General features: G+C 47.7%; 1 protein-coding gene across 2 annotated transcripts; it reads left to right on the top strand.

Moving 5' to 3' along the window:
* Positions 1–273: 273 nt before the first annotated feature.
* Positions 274–18,905, top strand: CXCL12 (C-X-C motif chemokine ligand 12). Of its 2 annotated transcripts, XM_075423388.1 has the most exons (5): positions 274–427; positions 5,628–5,745; positions 9,109–9,195; positions 12,859–12,956; positions 14,813–18,905. In XM_075423388.1, the coding sequence occupies exons 1-5, from the start codon at positions 367–369 to the stop codon at positions 14,842–14,844; spliced, it is 396 nt and encodes a 131-aa protein (XP_075279503.1). In that variant the 5' UTR covers positions 274–366; the 3' UTR covers positions 14,845–18,905. The 2 variants fall into 2 exon arrangements, with proteins under 2 accessions (XP_075279503.1, XP_075279504.1); XM_075423389.1 differs by lacking the exon at positions 12,859–12,956 and having other exon boundaries at positions 278–427.
* Positions 18,906–19,182: the final 277 nt, after the last annotated feature.

Raw genomic sequence — 19,182 nt, 5'->3', positions numbered from 1 at the left:
GGTGAGGGAACTTTCTCCCCGCGGCCGAGACCGGTCGGGGTGACCGAGATCCCGGCTGCCCGCCGCAGCCCGCCCACGGGGTGCTGGGGTGGCGGGGCTGCTGGGGCCGGCGCTGCGCCCGGGGGAAGGCTGCCGGGCTGGCGGGGAGAAGAGAGGAGCCCTCGCTCTCTTGGCTCCTTTCCAAGCATTTTTAACGGAGGAAGGATGTAATATCACGCCGCGGGCAATAAATCATAGGCTAGCTACTCCCCCTGGCTCCCCTCCCCCCGCCCCGGCCGTCCCGGCCCCTCTATAGCGGGAGGGGAGGAGGGGACTCCAGCAGAGACCCGCAGCCGCCGGGACGAGCAGTCCAGCGCCCGCCCCAGCATGGACCTCCGAGCCCTGGCCCTGCTCGCCTTCGCCCTGGCCCTCATCTGCCCCTCGGAGGGTAAGTGGGCGGCCGGGGCCGGGCCGCCGCCGCTCTCCCTGGCTGCTCGCCGCTCGCACCGCTGCCGGCCGGGAGTTACGGTCCCGCGGGCTACCCGCTCCTCTCCCCGCTCCTCTCCCCGCAGCTCGCCGGCTCCGCTCCCGCGGCGGCTTGGGCGTGCGCGCCCGGCGAGCCCCGGGCGGTTGCCGCTGCGGGCTGGAAGCAGGCAGGCGCTGCCCGCCCCGCTCGCTCTTTTCGGAAGAAGGCGGTCAGAGCGATCCGCTTTGCTAAACGGACCCCAGACTGAAGTCTGCTGGGGCGGGGAGGGGACTTTCAACAGCGCTCGGGCTACGGGGAGGTGGCTGGGCTGCAAAATACGCGTAGCGATTTCTGCTTTAAAAAGCCGACCCTGAAAGCTGCAAGAAATGAGGCAGGGGCGGCTGTTCGGTTCCTTTCCTGCCCTCTGTCGCGACCGGCCTCCCTTCGGCCGGGGCAGAGCTGAGCCGCAGCCGTCACTCGGCGGCAGCTCACCGGCGGGGCCGGGGGCGCGGGGGGGTGACGGGCGGGCGGGCCGGGGGACGCGGGCTGGCACGGCGAGCCCTGCCGCGGCGGCGTTCTCCGCTCAGGCAGCCGCACCGCGGCCGTCCCACGGCCCGCCCGCCCCGCGCTGGACCCGCCTGTCGGCCCCGCAGCCCCGCCGCCGCGGCAGCAGGCCGCCTGGCTCGTCAGGCTGCGGACGGGCCCGGAGACCGCGGCAGCCTGCGCCCCAGCACCGCTTCCCGCCGGCGGCGGGGAGCCCGGTGCCGCGGGGCTCCTGGAGCGGGGACCGTGCGGGGCGGCCGCGCTCCGCACGCGTGGCGGGGCGGGGGTCCTGCCCGCAGCCTCTGGGCATCGCCCGGGCGCTCCTCCCGCGGCTGGCTGCTCGCCTGGCGAGCGTTCGCCGCCTTTTGTCCCCTCATCGAAAGCTGCCTTGGCTGGGTAACGAGCGCCCTGCCAATCCTCCGGTCCCGCCTTCTGCTCCCATTCTGGCGACCGAAACTCGGGTGTTCCCCACCCGAGGCGGCAGAGGATGCCCTCCGGTGTCCTCTTTGTTTAGCCTGAAACAGTTAATTGCTCCCGATAATTTCGCCTCTGCCTTTCCACAGTCCTGTCCCAGCATCAACCGCGTTCCGGTGAAGCTCACAAAAAGCCGGGAAGGAGCAAGCACTGCCCCGGAGAGACCCGCGACAGGCAGACCAGGCCGGGTGGGCTCCGGCCCCCGCCGCCTAGGCCGGGACCCGCCGCGCTGGGGCCGCGGGCTGGGGAGCGAGTGCGCCGGCAGCCACAGCCAGCTCCGGGGCCGCGGGTGGCCGGGCCGGCCCCGGCCCCTCGCCCCGCACAACGCCCGGGCCGCTCGGGGTGGCCCGGGCACCCGGAACGGGCTCCGCTCGCCCCGCAGTGCGGGTCCGAGCGAGCCGGGGGAGCGCTGCGGGGGCTGCAGCCCGGCGGGACGAGGGGGCCGGGGCCGCGGGGACTGGGGGCTGGGGGCTCTCCCTCTCCTCGCCTCCCCTCCGGCAGTGCTTAGCGCGGGGCCGGGGGGCTGGTGGAGCTGCCCTGCCCGGCAGCGCTGCTTAGCTGGCAGCAAGGGCATCTTCACGGCAGGGTGAGCGCGTCCGGGACCTGGCTGCTTGCGTAAGGAAATGGCTTAAAAGGGTTGGAGGAAGACTGGGGTAAGGAGGGAGACCCCGCCGGCTTGCAGCGATAAGCGTGGAGTTTTTTGCCTGCCTCTTTGCACGTCGTGTAGTGCTTTCCACCCTGATCCAAACGAGGACTTCCAGGGCTACCCGGTCCTGGAGGGCAGGTGAGATCTGGGTGCTTCCTAGCCACCCTGGTAAAGCTGTATCTGCCTATCACAGCCTCTCTCCTCAGGGAAATGGAGCTGTTCTAGTCTTAAAAAGTTGCCAGCCCTCTCCTGACACTGACAAATGCACCTTTGGATGAGCAGGAGTAAAATGATGCTTCCATCAACTGTTTTGCCTGTTCATGCCCAACCTTGCCTGGGTATAGCTTCCCTCTCCATTCAGGTGCCCAGGGCTTCCCAGCAAGTCAGCAGTGGTAACTTCATAGCAGAGCTGGCAACTCAGTTCCTCCCTTAGCGTCCAGTTCCAGTGCCGGTGAGGCAAGGCAGGTCCCTACGGGGTGAAACAAGTACCGTCCAACCCTGATGCGCGGCCACTCTGTGAGGGAGGTTTTTGTAAGCACTTTGTCTCTAGAGAGAATTTGCAAACAAAAGTGGGTGTTCAGAGACAGCAAAACTCAGCTTTGTGTTAGAAAACAGTAAAACTATTTATTTAAAAAACAAAACACCCAAACCCAAGAACCCTTCTAGTCGAGACCATAAGAGGTGTTCTGTGTTTCTTTTTCTCTAAGGAAATAAGGCTGAAGGAATGACATTGAGATGTCCGAATAGAGTCTGGCTCTTCTGTAACTTTTGACTATATTCACCCATTTTAACCAAATGTGCCAAACAGATACAGGTCTCAAAAGTGTTTTGTACCATCAGTTTCATGAAAACTGCTGTTTTCATGTAACGGTACAATTAACAGACTGTACTATATCGAGAGAATGGCTTCAGCTTGTGCTCAGTGTTAGATACCAGAGAACCTGCAGAGCATTAACTCCTGCAGTACAAACCTATAGAATAATTGATTTAATCAGTTCTACTATGCAGGGAACAATTAGTTTCGAATTTTGAAACAAGATAACAAAGGTATTTGTCAGCCTTGGGGTAAGACCAGAAATGTCCCCTTCCCAAGCTATGGTCTCCAAATGGCCTCTTCCCCTTCCTACTTTAGGATGATAGGGGTTCATGTGTTGGGAAACACCACACATGCTGGTTTTCCCTGGTTTTCAGCCTTGCTGAGAGCAGAGTGAGCCACAGCCAAGCTCTCAGAGCTGGAGCACCGGAGGGGCAGGGGATATTGAGTCCCTGTTAGTGATGCTGAGAGCTGACCTGGCGCCTGTGCTGATGCTCCCTGGCACTCGTTGCCTGTTTCTGGTCACTGAGCAAGGGGCGCAGAAACGCCAAAGGGATTCTTGTGCTGGAAGGGGAGTGGTCATTCCAGCTTGCATTGGGGTGACAGAACACTGGATGCTGGGGCTCCCCCTCTTCCTTGCTGTGCTGGATGCCCTTTCGTGGGCAGAAAACAACTTTAGGACTCATGGACATGTTAGTCGTGGTTAAACTTTCTCTGCTCCTTATTTCAAGTGGGATGGGATAGGAAGTCCCTCTCCCAGTCTCAGAGAGGACCAGATTGCATTCTCAAATGATAGAACTGAACAGTTCATCTTTTACGTGTTGTTTCGCATAAATCTTGCTTAAACTTTGTTGGTACAAGATTGCAGAGACACTTCCACTGCAGCTGTGCTGAGCGTTGTTGTATGACTGCATTAAATTTCAGCCTCCATTTCCAATACAAACACACTGATGCCTAGCTATCGGGCACAGATGTACAGTGGGAAATCCTAGGACCTTTCTTCCTCCCTTCCACATTAGTACTAGTCAGTCTATTGCACATTCCTGAGGCTCACTCTGCAGCCCTCCTTCCTCCTCCTGCAGATGGGAGCTTCTTCACCCATTTATTAACTCACAGATGATACCACTATTCAGATTGACTAATTGCCACAGGACTGATGGAAAAAATCCTCCATTTTTGTTAACTTCTAGTCTAGATCCTGGTGCAAATCTGGAGAAACTCTGTTTCCACTAACGAATTCCTCTCTGTTTGCCCATCTGCCTGGGGGATCAGACTCTGGCTCATCTCTTGTTAGAGGCGCTCAGAAAAAAACAGTTTTCCCTCCTGAGGACAGGTTGATTTCACCGTGTTGTCTGTGGTTATATGTGCTAGAGACAGGCGTTGGTAAATATGCAATATATGCAGATGAGCTGCACTTTGAAAACTTGTTTCTTTTCTCACCTTCCTAGATGGCAGTTTAGGGATTCCAAGCCTTTGCCTGCACCTTAGCTCTCCATCTGCCTTTAAGGGAGCTGGGTTTGGATGCTGCCAGTGCTCCTGTGTGGCTAAATAAACAAGGCGTCAGATTGCCATGTGGGATCTAAAGCCCTGTCAGATATAGATCTGACCATCTACAGAATGAGACAGACCTTATGGGTTAGGTGTGTGAATTTATTTCCTCCCAGAGGCTGAAAACTGCTCCACTGGGAAATTGCTTAAAATCTTCTAGGCTTCCACGCAAGGCTTCTGTATTTGTATTTCAGTGTGCATGGGGCTTTGAAGCTTACACTCAGAGTGAGGATCTTACTTATTCACACTTAGTTGCCAGTAATTAAGTTCTTCCACGGAGAAATCAGGTAGCAGGACTACATCAGAGGCTGTGGTGAGAACCAGGCTGCTTTTCTCAGTTCTGTATGCGTTCTTCATTGCTGATTTTTAACCTAGGGAGCCAGACTAAATTCTGCCCCTCGTGACGTGGGTGACAAGACTCTCATCCAGTCTGGCGGTCCCTGATAAGTACATGGAGCGCGCACTGCCTGGTAACTGTCTGCTTGGATTGCTGTTACTTTGCCACAGGCTGGGAGTTCAAAAGACTCCAGATCTCTCCTGCAAAGCCACCGTGATCTCGCATCTTGGAGTCGCGCCTCCTCATGCGAATATCTCGGCTGGGAATAGAGGCTGGGGAGGGGTCAGCTGCCGGGCCCTGGGAAGGCCTGAAGAGGCTCAGGGCTTTTCTGCAGCCGGTAAGTCCCCCGTGAAAAGCCTGCACCTGACCCAAGCCGTTTTGATCTGAACTCTTTGGAATCCGTCGCTTTCTTCTGGCTACCTTCTAATTTGGCCTCGGGTCAAAATCATTTGGCAAGAACAACACTGAGGACAAGTGCCCCCTCTTTTGGCCTTTATCTTGTCTAATTACCAAGAGCATCCCTGCACAATGGAGCCGCTCCTTATTCTAATCTTTTCTTCTTTACTTATCTCCATTTTCTCTCCCTCTTCTTTTGTCTTCCAAAATCCCACGCACCAGGATTGAAAGGCTGGGTACTGGGGTAAAAGGATTGTGCTGTGAGCTGTGGGCAAATGCTCTCCCAAAGCTACAGCTTTTCTATTGCTTTTTTTTCCCACCTGCACATTTGGAGAGAGTTTCTGTCATCCCTGGTCTGTGTATCGGAGCTGCTGGCCAGGAGCAAGAGGGAGTAATGTGTCCTTTCTCTCCCTCTGTCCCGCAGAGAAACCTGTCAGCCTGACTTACCGATGCCCCTGTCGATTCTACGAGAGCAACGTGGCAAGAGCCAACATTAAGCACCTCAAAATCCTCTCCACACCCAACTGCTCACTTCAGATTGTGTAAGTCTCTTACTCTTTTTGTCTGGGTGCAAATCGCAGGTGTCAAAAAGGCTGGTTCCTACTTTGGTGGCTGCAGTTCAGTCTGTGTCTCATGCCATGATTTACAATTCAACTCTTTGTCCTGTGTGTCAGGTACAGCTGGGCCTTGCTTTACCCTACACAAATGAGCCCAGCTAGATGTTTCTCAGCTGTGTTCTACCCCTGTGATTTCCCTGCAACTCTGTGGTCCCATGTCCTGTTCCACCCATTGGTATGTAAGCAGGAATGTCAGACAGGCTGTCCGTTGCCTTGAACGAGGAGCTTCACACCTTGGGGAAAAGACTTTCCAGTGGTCTGAGTCTTCTAGTGCTCCACTTCTCCACAGAGAGGAGCTAAACAAGTGAAATGAATTCCTGCATTTCGTGTAGCCTCCACAGGAGGTACAGATCCTAAGCACGTGCTGGCCTCATCTAGGGACACACTCAGCAGGCGGTGACCGACTCTGGTAAATCACAGATCACAGCAGGACGGAGATGATGGGTTCCCAATGGAAAATAACCTCTTCATTTTTGCTGAAAATGAAACACTGATTTCCAGGGAAAACGGGGTTGTAGATTGTGTGTGTGTGGTTTTAGGAAGGTCTTATTGGTTCATTTGTTCATGGGTGGTCCTCTTCATCCTCTCCCAAAATTCAGAATCTTCAGAAGAAAAAAATTAGCATTCATCTTTTCATTGTGAGGGAGCCCTATTACCATCAACTTCTGTTGACCTCTGTAAGAGGGTCTCAGTGACTAGGCAGGGTTTCTGTGCAGTGCTCCCATCACTAGTTCTGTCTTCAATCCATGTCGAGCTCTTCCAGTTGCAACTCAAATACTGTAGAAATCCATTCTATGTCATCCAAAACATTTCTGCACTCAGAAAACTGACGTGGTTTTATGAGATTTCTCAGGAATGTACAGAAATATTGAAGAACTTGTATCCGTGAATGAACCAGGTTTTATTCACTTGATTTTTTCCTTTTTTTAATCCATTCTGTGTAGATCATACAGATTTTCTCATGTGTGCTTTTGCTTTAGGATTTGGTGGTGGACAGTGAGAAAAATGGAAGCCTCAGCTGAGAAATAATTTACTTTCACAAAAATGGCAAAACCAGCTGTGACTAACTCTAATCTCTACCTATAAACAATTTTGGAGGCAAGCATACAAAATGCAATAGTGTATGGATTTGTGCTCTGGGACTGTCAATGGATGTCATAAGGGTCCCAGTGCTAAGGCTTTGTAGAGGATTTGGAATTTTCTGGAGTAGTTTCAAGAAAATGACAGGTATTTAAGACAGGATAGAGTATACATTTGTCTCTTAATTAACATGGGATCATAGTCATCAGGGATGGATAAGAGCATGAAGTGCAGAAACACGAACAACTCATGTTCATGTCCATTCCTGACTTAAATGTGTGTGTTTGCAACTTGATTTAGTGGCACTCAGAATACGTGAACCTATCATTCACAATGTTTTTGTGAGTTTAAAAACTAAGGTACTTAAAAACTTACCTCCAAATACCCCTGAAATATCATGAGTTCAAACTAGGTCTTCATCAAAACAAAAGCTGAAATGGAATCAAACCTAGTGCAAATTTCTTATCCTGATGGTTTTAACCACACTCTGAATTTAGTGAATATGCATTATACAGTGAAGGTGTCAGTAGCTTAAAAGCTACATTTTCAGGAACAGGGAGTCTCCGTAAAATCATATAGTTTCAAAGAAAGGTCTTGTATTTTTTTGCAGAAGTACATTCGCCTTTATGGTGGAGGGGAATTGTACCTGAACAAAAAGCCTAAGAGCGGGCTTTTGTCTTTGGTGCTATGGGAAGTCATCTCTCCAAATCCAGACATCTCCTCTGTCAATGTCTACTTCTACAAAGCCCACCCTAAATTTTCTGCTTTTCAGTAGAGGGAAATAGGCATTTTTAACGTGCAATGAATTGCATTCTGAAGTAGACACCTAAACCAGTTCAGGTTAACACTCCATGCAGTTGCCTAGGTCTCTGCCATGACTGTACAAGGAGCGGGGGCTGACAGGCTCAGAAAGAAATGTCAAAATATAATTAATGTCTTAATATTAGGTGAGAGGAATTGCATCGCATGTGGCTGGAGGCTGGTTACGTGTGCTTTCGGTTCTGTGCCCTATGAGGCCAGCATGAGTTCCCACGATTGCTAACATCAGCAAATCCATTCTTACTCTCTGTTGGTATCACTTTGCTGGAAATACTCCAACTTTACACTGCTGTAAGAGAAAGATGAATTCATCTCTTTATTGGTGCAAGACTTGCAAGATCTTCGATGTGTTTATGTTACAGCTGTGCTGTTGCATAACTTCAGACCAAGAAGCCTTTTTGACCTGTTATTTGTTATGCCATATTTTTATATTCTGCATATTTCCTTTAATAGAACAGGGAACATTTTGTCTTCCGTCCAGCAAAATGCTTAAACAAGTACTGAACCTATGGGTATTTCCATGAAATTGCTGTTCTTGGCACTTTTACATCGCAGGCAGGCTGTTTAATGGGAAATTTCTGAGCAGCTGGGGCAGAGGCAGGGTGCTTTGGGCAATGTGGGAGACCACAGCACTCTCAAGAGGTCCTGAGATCTCTGGAGGGTGAGACCTGCTGATGCGGGTGAAAAGCTATTTGTACTGCTTCTGTATGAAAGATGCAGATAGCCCAAGTACCAAATTCAGAAGGAATTCTTGGATGTCCAGGAGAAACCCCTCAGGAGGTTCTGCTTTTGTTCCCTTACTGAGTGAATACACGCAGGAAAACTTGCCTCTGGCATATGGTACTTCAGTTGTCTTCCTGCCTGCAACCTGTTAGTTCAGTCCTGTATAACAACAAAAAGCTAACGAGTGACCAGATCCTTTCAGAACATCCAAGAGGTATGGTTTGGTGTCTGTCCTCAAAACAGGTGAAATTTCTATTTTGGGTTGAATCTGAAAGTTGTTCATAATTAATCCCTTGCAAATATGACTTATGTTTGCCATGTCAGTGTTTCCAAATGAAATTTAGATGTTGTCGGCACTGAATTCATAATGGCCCAGGTACGAATTGGAAAATTTAGATTAAAATTTTTTATATGTCCCACCCCAACATGGACCCCCAGTACAAACCACAAGAATCAGCATCAGAGGAGACAGACAGTACCAGTGCTTTAAAACCAGGGATATTTATAAGAGGTGCCTTGAGGATGGCAGGGACGACTCATCCTCTTCATGGATTAACTGAGAGCAGCACTGACACCCAAGGAAAATATGGCATCCGAGGGTGGGTGGTGGGTGTGGGCTGAGGAGCATTGCACACTAGACTCACTCTGAGTTTTCTTCTTCCACAGTGCAAAGCTCAAGAGCAACAGCAAGCAAGTGTGCATTGATCCCAAGTTAAAGTGGATCCAGGAGTATCTGGAGAAAGCTTTAAACAAGTAAGGCAAGCGACAAATGGACTTAACAGCTAACATCCTGAGTTATTAAAGGGTAGAACATTAAGGGCTGGCTTTCACCATGTGGACAAAGTACTTGTGGAATCAGATATTGTTTTGAAGATGAGTTTGGAGTTGACCTAGTCTGTATTAACTCAACAGCTTCTAGTATATCCTAAATGTTAAACTAAGGGTTTTGCCAGGGTTTGAGGCAAAATCTATCCTGATGAATCTGTTCTGGGGTCCCCAGCTCATCCTTTTTTAAAAAAAGCCGTTCTCCCAAGGAAAATGCTTCCTTTATGTCCCCCCTTGCCCATGATAAACTAGAGTTACTTCAAAATCTATATTGTTCCCATTTCTTTGGAGCCCCTTCTCCATGTTACGCTGGGGTCTGTTTGCACAGGCAGCTGAGGCCTAGGAGATCTTGGCGCTAAAAATTGTTTCTCTGCTGGCCAGCGTGGAGTGCTGTTAATATCAGCCAAGGTTACATGCACTGCCATGAATAAGGCTCTCCCAAAAGGCCAGGGGAAAACCAGCCATAGTTGGCAAATTCAGACTTTTAATATTTACTTTTATTCCTCCTGAAAATGGATGATCATGGCTACCCTGAGGTGGACCCAGCCTATCTCAGCTGAATTTTACTGTAAGCAAGAGCAGCACAGAGAACATATCTGTGCTGAGCTGCAGGGGAGGGCTCCAGCCTTCCTGGGACAGAAGATGAGACAAGTGATGGTACAAAGCATTTCCTTGCTTGCCCAGGCCCCTGCGATTGGTCCAGCAGTGGCATTTTAGTCAGCAAGCCTACCTGTGCACTCAGTACCCCTCCCACCCTTGCCACCTCATTCCCACCCCTCAGTAACCGTGCTGAGTCTCACCCTTGCTGCATCTGTAGGGTAAAGGCAGGGCTGGAATCCAGTAGTTTGCAAAAGCAATGCATTCCTGGAGAAATGTGGGGAAGGGTATGGCCCCAGGGCGGATGTGAGGCAGTACGGGTAGCTCAATGCCCTCCACTGTTTTCTTTGCAAATACATCTGCCAAACAAGGGGTAGAGTTAAAAAGTCTGTGTTCACCTGTATTTTTACAATAAGCAAGGGGAGAAATGCTACCAGAGGTAGAGAGATTCCTCCATGTGGTCCTTTGGGGACCACACTTGGGCCAAGAGTGAGGAGGAGGAGGGAAGGAAGCCAAGTAACAAACTGACTGTGATTCCAGCCCTGACAACTCTTCCCATCTCATCTGATGCTCAGTGCCTTCTTTGCTGCCAGCACTCAGCCCTCTTGTCCTTTGGAAAAATTCTCTCCAGAGGTAATCCAGGTTACTGCTGCCAGAATGGCTTTGGATTTAGGCACAACCGAATCTAAGAGCAGGATGTGGCCCATGCTGACTAGCCTAGGGGCTTGGACTACTTTCTTTTCCAACTTGGGAAAAATTCTCAAGCCCCTGCCTAAGTTTCTGTTTGCTGTCATCCCCAAAGAAGCCCTTAGTGCTGTTCATAAGACCTAAAATTTAGGAGGCCCTTAAGAAATTTGTAGGGTTGGGCAAGTGGGATTATGTGCTCTGATACTGCCTGCCTGACTTAGGGGAACAGCTCAGCTGGAACACGTTCTGCTCTCACTTCCACTGGGGAAGATCTGGGGCCAGCTCTACTGAAACCAGTGAGCCCGTACCTGATCTCCAGCCAGATTCTGGGTTTTGTTTACCTAGCACTAATCCAAAAGCAATTCTGCTAATTTAGTGGATTTCATCCTGGTTTACATTGAGTAACAGAAGAGAATTTGGTCCCAGCTCTATGAAATAAGATGACAGAAAGCATTTATCTCCGTCACCTAATCCTGTAATCATGGCATTATTTTCATTTTTCAACTAGTAATGCTAGCACCAGTGGCATTTTCATGCTTCACAGACAGTCAGGACTCTGTGTGTAGCATTTTCACAAGGCATGTTTTTGATATATTTTAGTGCACAGCTTTGACTTCTTCAGTGAAATGTACTTTGGAATATATTTATAGTGCATCAAACAATTCATATATTTGAATTGGAGCCATATGAATGTTGGTAGTTTAAAACACTGATATCCCTCTAAACTACTAACAGCTTGTAAAATAAATCTATATAGAACTATAAATGTTAATGTAGCTATCAATTTCAATCAGCCATATATTATATTTTTTCACTTGTACTGAAATTGTATGAAATGTGACATTACCCTATATGCACTAGCAATAAAATGGCTAACTGTTTCATGTTATGAAAACCCAATTGTACATTGGAATTTATTTTTCTGGAATAAAATCAATACGTTTTGTAGAAAGGGCTCTTGTAATTGCTTCAGTAAAATCCACAGTGTCAAGACATCTAAATCTATATCAGTTCTTCAATATAAAAGTATCTTCTGTGTTACAATCTGCAGCTAAGGGCAAGGAAAAGTTCATAGAATAACGTAGTCCAATACAGTTTATTGTGAAGCCAGAGAAGGTCTTTAGTAGGGAATTATTTTGCTCACTAATTCTGCTTAGCCTTTATTATTGCTTTATATTCATCACATCTCCATGTAATATACACACTGATGACACATCAGTAAAATACATTCAGGCTATCAGGAAACCAAATTCCTTAACTGGCTTTAAAAATCATTGTGCAGCTGCTGTGGCCAACATCATCCAACATTCATCCATTTTATAGACAAGGGGCAAATCAATCCTTTCTTGAAATAGCTAACAAGTCCTTTATCACAGGCAATCCTAGTCATAATTTACAGTACATTGACTGCCTTTCCCTTCTCCCCTTCATGCAAGGATATGCAAAATCAGTCCCTTGCAGAGTAGACAGAGACCAGAGAATGATCCTTGCCTGTCCATTGTCACATTAGTATAGTCCCACCTCAGAACTTCCCTCAGCCTGAAATGCTGGAATCTGTTAAGCTCAGCAGCTACTACTGGCACAGACAAGAGAGCTGATGAATCTGGAGAAGATAACGAAGTCAAATAGGAAAAACCTTTCCTTTGAGCCTACTGGGAGAATAGAAGGGAAACTCTAAGGGCTAGCTGTGAGGGGAGCCAAGTCCTGCTGCTGCCTTCCTCCATAGCACTTGTAAACCCTGGTATGGCATCTCGTCCTAATTCCTGACCGCATGTGTAAACAAGTACAGGATGCCAAAACGACTACCTCCTGGTACTCTGCCAAGTGTGTGTTGGGTGAATACCCCACACGGTGGGCGACAGTGAAGGCAAACATCTTCACAGCTTCATTTGAAGGCACCGGATGCCCATAAATCCCACAGAGTAAGCCACCAGTTGTTGTTAATGTCTGTGGGAATACTGGGTGGGAATCTGGAAGTCCAAACTGCCTCTGCTTTTGTTGTACCTCTAGGAATACAATGTGTGTGGATGGTGAGGTTCCTGGCTAACAAGTCCTAGCAGGCATTTTGGGGAGGCTTTGGTCTTTTGGGGATAGGAGTTGTTCTGGCCTCAAAATTTGAAAATGTCCTGTCACCAGGGCACTTTCATTTGCCTAGTGTTCCTCTGAGGCAGAGGGTATGCGAAAGGGGATGGTATCTTCATTTGCACCCTGTCAGCAAGATGTGAAGGGACCATAGAATAAATGTGAATAAGGCCTTTGTATGTGGATAATTCATGGCAGTCTTTTTGTATTTTTCTTTTAATTTAGACCACGTCATCGCACTCATAAAAAAAAGCAACAGAAGAAACGGGGCCCACTCTGCCCTTCCCGTGCAACACCACTAAAGTCTCCAGGGAGAAAGAATGGTAGGAGGCATTAGTTTCTGAGCTGGGATACCTCAGGTTCAAGTCCCTGCTCTTCCCCTGTCCATCCTATGTGACCTCGGGCAAATATATTAGCCTACCCAGACCTCTATTTTTTCATATATTTGTTGAGGATAACAGATGTACCCTCCCTGCGAAGAGGTACTGTAAAGATAAAACTCTTAAACAAAGGGGAAAGTTCATCCACAACAGAGGTGGGAAAACTTTCCCATTTTAGAGGTGGGAAAATGGATACCCAAAGACGCCAAAATAACTCTGAAGCAAAGCCAAAGTCAAAAGCAAGGTAAAGGCTTGGAAGCCCTATTACTTTTAGCTGGCCATATTTCTCCAATACAAAACTGACAGAGTTAAACTGTAAATAACAGGTGGGAATTCGTCACTGGTATTTTTTGATGACCTATGCACCACTGGGTGGTGACAACAGGACTTGATGCAGTAGTGACTGGTTGACATCTCTTCTATGGGAGATGCTAGGCCAGTCCCAGAGAACAGTGTCGCTTACATATGCCAATGCTCTGGATGTCACATTTGTTTATTTCTTACCTGGGTGGTGTGTCCTGCCTTTCTGCACCAAAAGAAGTAGGGTTACTGGTGTGGGATATTGCAAAGGATATTTTCAAAGAGAAAAATTTTGCTGATGCTGCTTTATGCCTGGATGAGTTTTCCGAGGCTACCCTTACGAAGAGTAGCCACAACTGTCTTTGGCTGTGGCCACACAGTCTTTGTTCCCAGCAGACATTGAAAGGGATGTTTGTTCTGGTCTTTTAGGCTAGGCAAGACATGATGGGACATCAGGGGTTTTGAATACCTGGTGTTTACCCTCTGACACTTGTAACTCAGTCTTAGTGACCTCATCTAGATCATGAAGGGCCGATTAGCCTGGAGCAGGAGTAGGGGTCACTTCAGACAAAACCTGGATGCCACCAGCACAGACTGGCTCCTTGTTTTGAGTGAACCCTGCACACAATACACTTGCACTTTGCTGTGATGCCTAACTCACCACTTCTCCTGGGTACCATGCTCACACTGAACATGGGAGACTTGATTTGTCTGCCTCCTACCCTGTATTCACTACCTCTGCACTTAATGCCTCACACGTTTACCATGCAGCGTGTGGCTGCTTGCCCTCAGTCAGCCGACCTTCAGTGGGCAGCTGGTCACCATGAGCTGTGATGTGCTGCCCAGCTGCTCACAGCAGGTGAGAGCCCAGAGCAGGGAGGCCATGGGGATGGTTTCTAGCTGGGCAGCATGCTCAGAGGCCTCTGCTCTCTAGCCACCCCATGGTGGGAGCTGAACACCAAGAGCAAGAGCATGGGTTGTCCTCTGTGTTCCTCCATCTTCGCAGAGAGCTGACACCCTTGTAGACCCCTGAGGAGCTGTAGTCCATGATCTCAAGCAGACCCATGAGGTAGGGGCAGGTAGAGGAGTCATTCCCAGTGCCACTTGCTCCACTACTGGGGCTGTTCACATATGATTTCCCTCCTTTCCCTGCTGTATTTTTGCTGAGTCTCTTCACCCACCAATAATTCTGTGCTGTGGCTTTCAAGTCCAGAGTAAGCTTCCTAGTCAGCCTTCCTCCTATGTTAGCTCTGAATGCCTTACTAACTGTGATGAGCACAATCTGCCCAGAATAACTCCCGTTACTGGGTTTGCCCTGCTGGGTCCCAGTAGCTCCTTGTGGAGAACTTCCCCCAAAAGGTTTACTGGTTGGAGGGGCTGCAAAAGAAATGGCTTTGGGTTAGTCCAGACACAGATTTGCTGTTTGACTAGGCCTGATATCAAAGCTTTTTCAACTGAAATAAACTTTAATAGTGTTTCACTCTGTTCTTCATCAACAGGAGGTTCAAGATGTAAGAGGCAAGCATTGTAAGCCGTCTACAGGATTTCTTACTGTAGGACCCAGAGAGCAGATAACCAGTATTAGGGAATGAATACATTTCACTGTTATCATACAGCACAAAAGCAACGCTTCATGCATTTCCAAAGATTTTTTTGTTTGGAGTTTTTTTTTGGTGGTTTTTTTTTTTTGCACAAATTGGCTTGCTTTCACGGTGCTATTTTTTATAAAGTAAGATGTAACTATTTGAGAAAAATATGTTTTTATACAGGTTGATTATCTAGCACTGAGAGCAGATATGTGTTTAAACTAACCCTATGTTATTATATAAGATTTTACTTCCTTTGCTATGTAGATGTCCTGCTTTATTTAACTTTCTTTTGGTTCATGCAAGTCTCCTGGAGTTCTAAACCTAGAAGGACATGAACTGTACAGTGCAATGATGTTGTGTAAGTAGTGGAGGAATTCTCTGCCTCCAGAAGTCATCGAGGACAAGAACATAGGAAGGCTAAAAACCATCAGACATTGATGAAAGTGGACAGCATTATCATGGGTGGTTTTCATAGGTATTAAATTCAGGGCTACAGGTGTGAAGCCCTTCTGTGAAGATCAGAGACCTTGGTGACAGTTATGAGCATCTGCGTCAATGCATGTCTGATATTGCAAGGTGCTAGTGCCTGGTTTGTAGTCGTTGTGTGTGTTAGGAGGCACAGCACTGATCTGATGTCACCTGGCATTTCCTATGTTCCTGTGTTTTTGATGACAGACTTTAGCACAAAAAAGAATAGGTTATTAAAGGTCTAACCACACAATCATGTTGCAAGTTGCTGGAAGAGTCAGATATGCTGCCACGCACCAGGTGTCTTTTCCCACCCATCCACAGGAGGTGGCTTCAGCTTGCCTGGTTGACTTTGCACTGAAGTAGGTGGAGATACATTCACGTGACCCTTCACCAACAATGCTGCAGCATTCGCTACTGAACAGTCACATGTACCCGAGGGCAGCAACATCTATGATTCTTCCAGAGACAGCTAAAAGAGGATGTCTGGCCATATCTTTGAAGAAAACAGATGCCTGGGGCAAGAGAAGGTCTGCTCAGTTTGTGGAAGGAGTGGTGTTTCTCCGGTGTGGAAGTGAAGGCCAACGCTCACCATTCACCAGTGGTCATGGCCCTGTTTGCTGGTGAACAGGATAGCCTCTGCAATTTCCTTTACAAAGTATGCCCAGGGACAGGTACCACTTCTTGCACCCATCCCGTCTCTCAGCCAGAAATTTCTTTCTCATGATTTCTACCTGTATACGCCTTATCTTTGCTGCGTAGTGTATGGAAAGACACCTGCAGTACTGCTATAACCATGTTATGCTGCACACCGGGTTCCGTGAGGAAGCACATTTGTGCATCACAGTCCTTGTGTTTGTATGTATCTTTGTATGTATTGTAAACAAAAAATGTTGCAAGACTGTATTTTTTTTGAGCTGGTTACTTAAAAAGAAATCTTCCCTCTTCTCTGCAGCCTGAGTTGGGCACACTGAGAAGGGTTTTTCACTAAGCACTGCTTTATGTGGCAGGCATCTTTAGTGTCAAAGAGGCACTTTGACTAGCCAGGGACCACCTTATTTCCATGTGGATTCAGGTAAAATTCTTGTAAGTATTTTCCTCTCTGCAAAACAGTACTGTTACAGAGAGTGCTTCCACTGGCACCACATCACCTCGTTTGGTTTAAAGCAGAAACTAACTGCTGTGCCTAAAATGTATGTTTCTGTGATTTTAACATTCCTTCTACTGTTCCTTCTATTACCAGCCTGGTGCTTTAAGAATATTGTGTCTCTGTTTTGAAAGGTCTGGTACCACTGTACTTAATGAGAACTGGAGTGTTAATTTCATGTGAGCAGGATCAGGACCTCTCAGAACTTTTGTAAGAAAACTAGGGTTTCTTGTGTCTACCTTGGACTCTACTTTATATCCTTGGGTCCTTCTCCTGTCCCCACACACGCACCTGCAATTGCTAGCAACATGCCAGAGGCAAACATGTGAGTGTCAAAGCCAAGAATGACATAGACATGGAGCTTGTCCTTGTCACCTGGGAAGGTGCATTCTTCACACATGCTTCCCATCCAAGGACAGTTTGAGGTCTGATCAATTCCCATAGGAGTAAATGAAGAATTAAAGAATCCCCTGTTTTTGATTCAACAGCATACCTTCCTCATGATAATAATAGAGGCCATGAAGATTTTATTTCTAGGGGAAACATTTGCTTTCCAGTGAATACATGGGTTGGGTAGATGTGGCTGTACGGCCTTGCCAGTGCTCTGCTGCAATCCTTGTTAAACAGGGAGTGCATCTGGGAACAGCGTGAGCAGGGCAAGGTCTCTGGGCACATGCCAGCCCCACATTACAGACTGGGCAGACAGACTACTTTGACAGAAGCATTGAGCTGGGCAGTGCTGGAGGACCCTGGCCAAAGCCTGGGGTCATAGCTCTGGAGAGTATAGCGAGGTAGTACAGGAACTGCAGGAAATGGGGTCACCTGTCATCCTTCTCTTCTGGGGCAAACTAGTGGGCATTGCAGGGGTAGACTGTACTAAAGGAAGGGCATTTGCTCGTGAGAGAAATGCATGAGTAGCAGCCAGAAGGAAAGGGACTCCCTGCAAGGCTAGGGAACGCTCACAGCCAGGTGCTTGTGTGGGTGCCTTGTGGGCTGCCTGCCTCTGGCATTTCTTGAGACTCACACTGTTGCCTGGGCCCTATCACTGCTGTGCTGGTGACGATTCACTACTCAGTAGCTAAGACCATTCAGGGTATGGGGCTGCTCTTGGAGGGGGCAGCACCATGGCCCTCCCTCACTTGGGGAAAGGTTGAGCACAGACCTGGCCAGGAGTAACTGGAGACTGAAGTGAGAACCAGATAAAAGCTTTCTCTTGCTTTAGACCAAAATTCAACCTTGAACAGGAAGCTTTGCTGTTTGCCTGACATTATTTGCATGATGCATTGGGAAGAGCAGCCGTGCCCTTCACACTGGAGAAATCAGCCCTGTGGCTGCCCCAGGTTCCCTGTGCTGCCCTGTGCATCGCACGCTGTTCCTCCTGTGCACACCATGGTCTTAGCGGGCTGAGGAGCAGCACTAGCAGAAACCCGCTCGGAGAGAGCACGAGATATTTGTTTCTGCCTTTAACCGTTGACCAAAGACAGAATTGGGGAAAGGGAGTGTGGTCAGGTGGGAGTGATGTAGGGACCACACGTGAAGAGAAGGAGGGAAAAGATATAGCACTGAACTGGTGCTGAAAAAGCAGCTTCCATAAATGTGAAATTGTCACGTGTGGTATTTTCAAAGTGCAGCTGTCAAAATCCTGAAGTTGGTTTATTTTTTTTAAAGAAAAATAGATGGTATTTATTGCCGTGCCAAGTTTTTATTTATACTAGCTTTACACTTGTATGTATAAATATCTTACCTGAATTCTGCCTGAGAAGGATGAAGGGTGAATTTTTGATGTGTTTTTAGCTAAGGTGTTTGAGTAAAGTTGACTGTTCATTTTGCAATGAAGGCTATATTCCAAGATAAATATACACATTTTGTTGAAAATGCAGTTCCTATAGAAGTTTTTGTTGCTGTTTTCCCTTTGTTAGCATCTAGAGGGTCCTTCTTTTCTCTGACAATGTGTTTAGAGTGATGTGATTTATAGTAACCAGTGGTTTCTGAGAACTCATCACCTAAAATCTGATTTTTTTCCTTTACCAACTTCTCACCAAGAAAAGCTTTGTCTGCAAACATGAAACTCCGGTGGCCACAGAGAAGAAGACATTTATCGTGATGAAAGGGCTGCATGAACCTCCCGTCTTCCACTGCTTAAAAACTCAGTGTTGTCAGGATGTGGTAAATACTGTACTTTATATTTTTATTAAGTATGAAGAAATATCTTCCCAAATAATGTGAAAAGGGTTTTGTAGTTGTGTTCCTGTAAGGCAGCTTTTATGGAGGAGTTTTATTATGCTTTTGAAATTACTCCTTTCATAGAATATTTCAAAAATAAACACTTTTATATTGTTGTAATTTCTCCCATAAATGTGTATGCACTTAAAATTTTCTCAATAAAAATGTCTAACTAAATGAAATAATTCCTTGCTTTAATTTTTTTTGCTCACATACCAACAGCTAGAAGCTTCCCATCAGAAAAAGCATTTGGATGTAGTTTAAATGTCTAGTTTCAAGGATGCTTCCATGTAGCTCCTTGCACTCAGACTCTGCAGGAAACCTAATGCAAAGTGCCCATAGGGTTTGGCAGGGAGCAGAAGTCTAGCAGATTGAAGTGTGACATCTTCAAAAGGAAAGGAGGCTTAGCCACTTTGTCCCTAAATAGAAGCCCAAACTCCTT

Source organism: Opisthocomus hoazin, chromosome 6 (assembly GCF_030867145.1).
Source record: "Opisthocomus hoazin isolate bOpiHoa1 chromosome 6, bOpiHoa1.hap1, whole genome shotgun sequence".
In the NCBI taxonomy this organism is placed as follows: domain Eukaryota; kingdom Metazoa; phylum Chordata; class Aves; order Opisthocomiformes; family Opisthocomidae; genus Opisthocomus; species Opisthocomus hoazin.
Note: the sequence above shows the minus strand (reverse complement) of the source record. Positions and strands in the feature narration are given on the sequence as shown.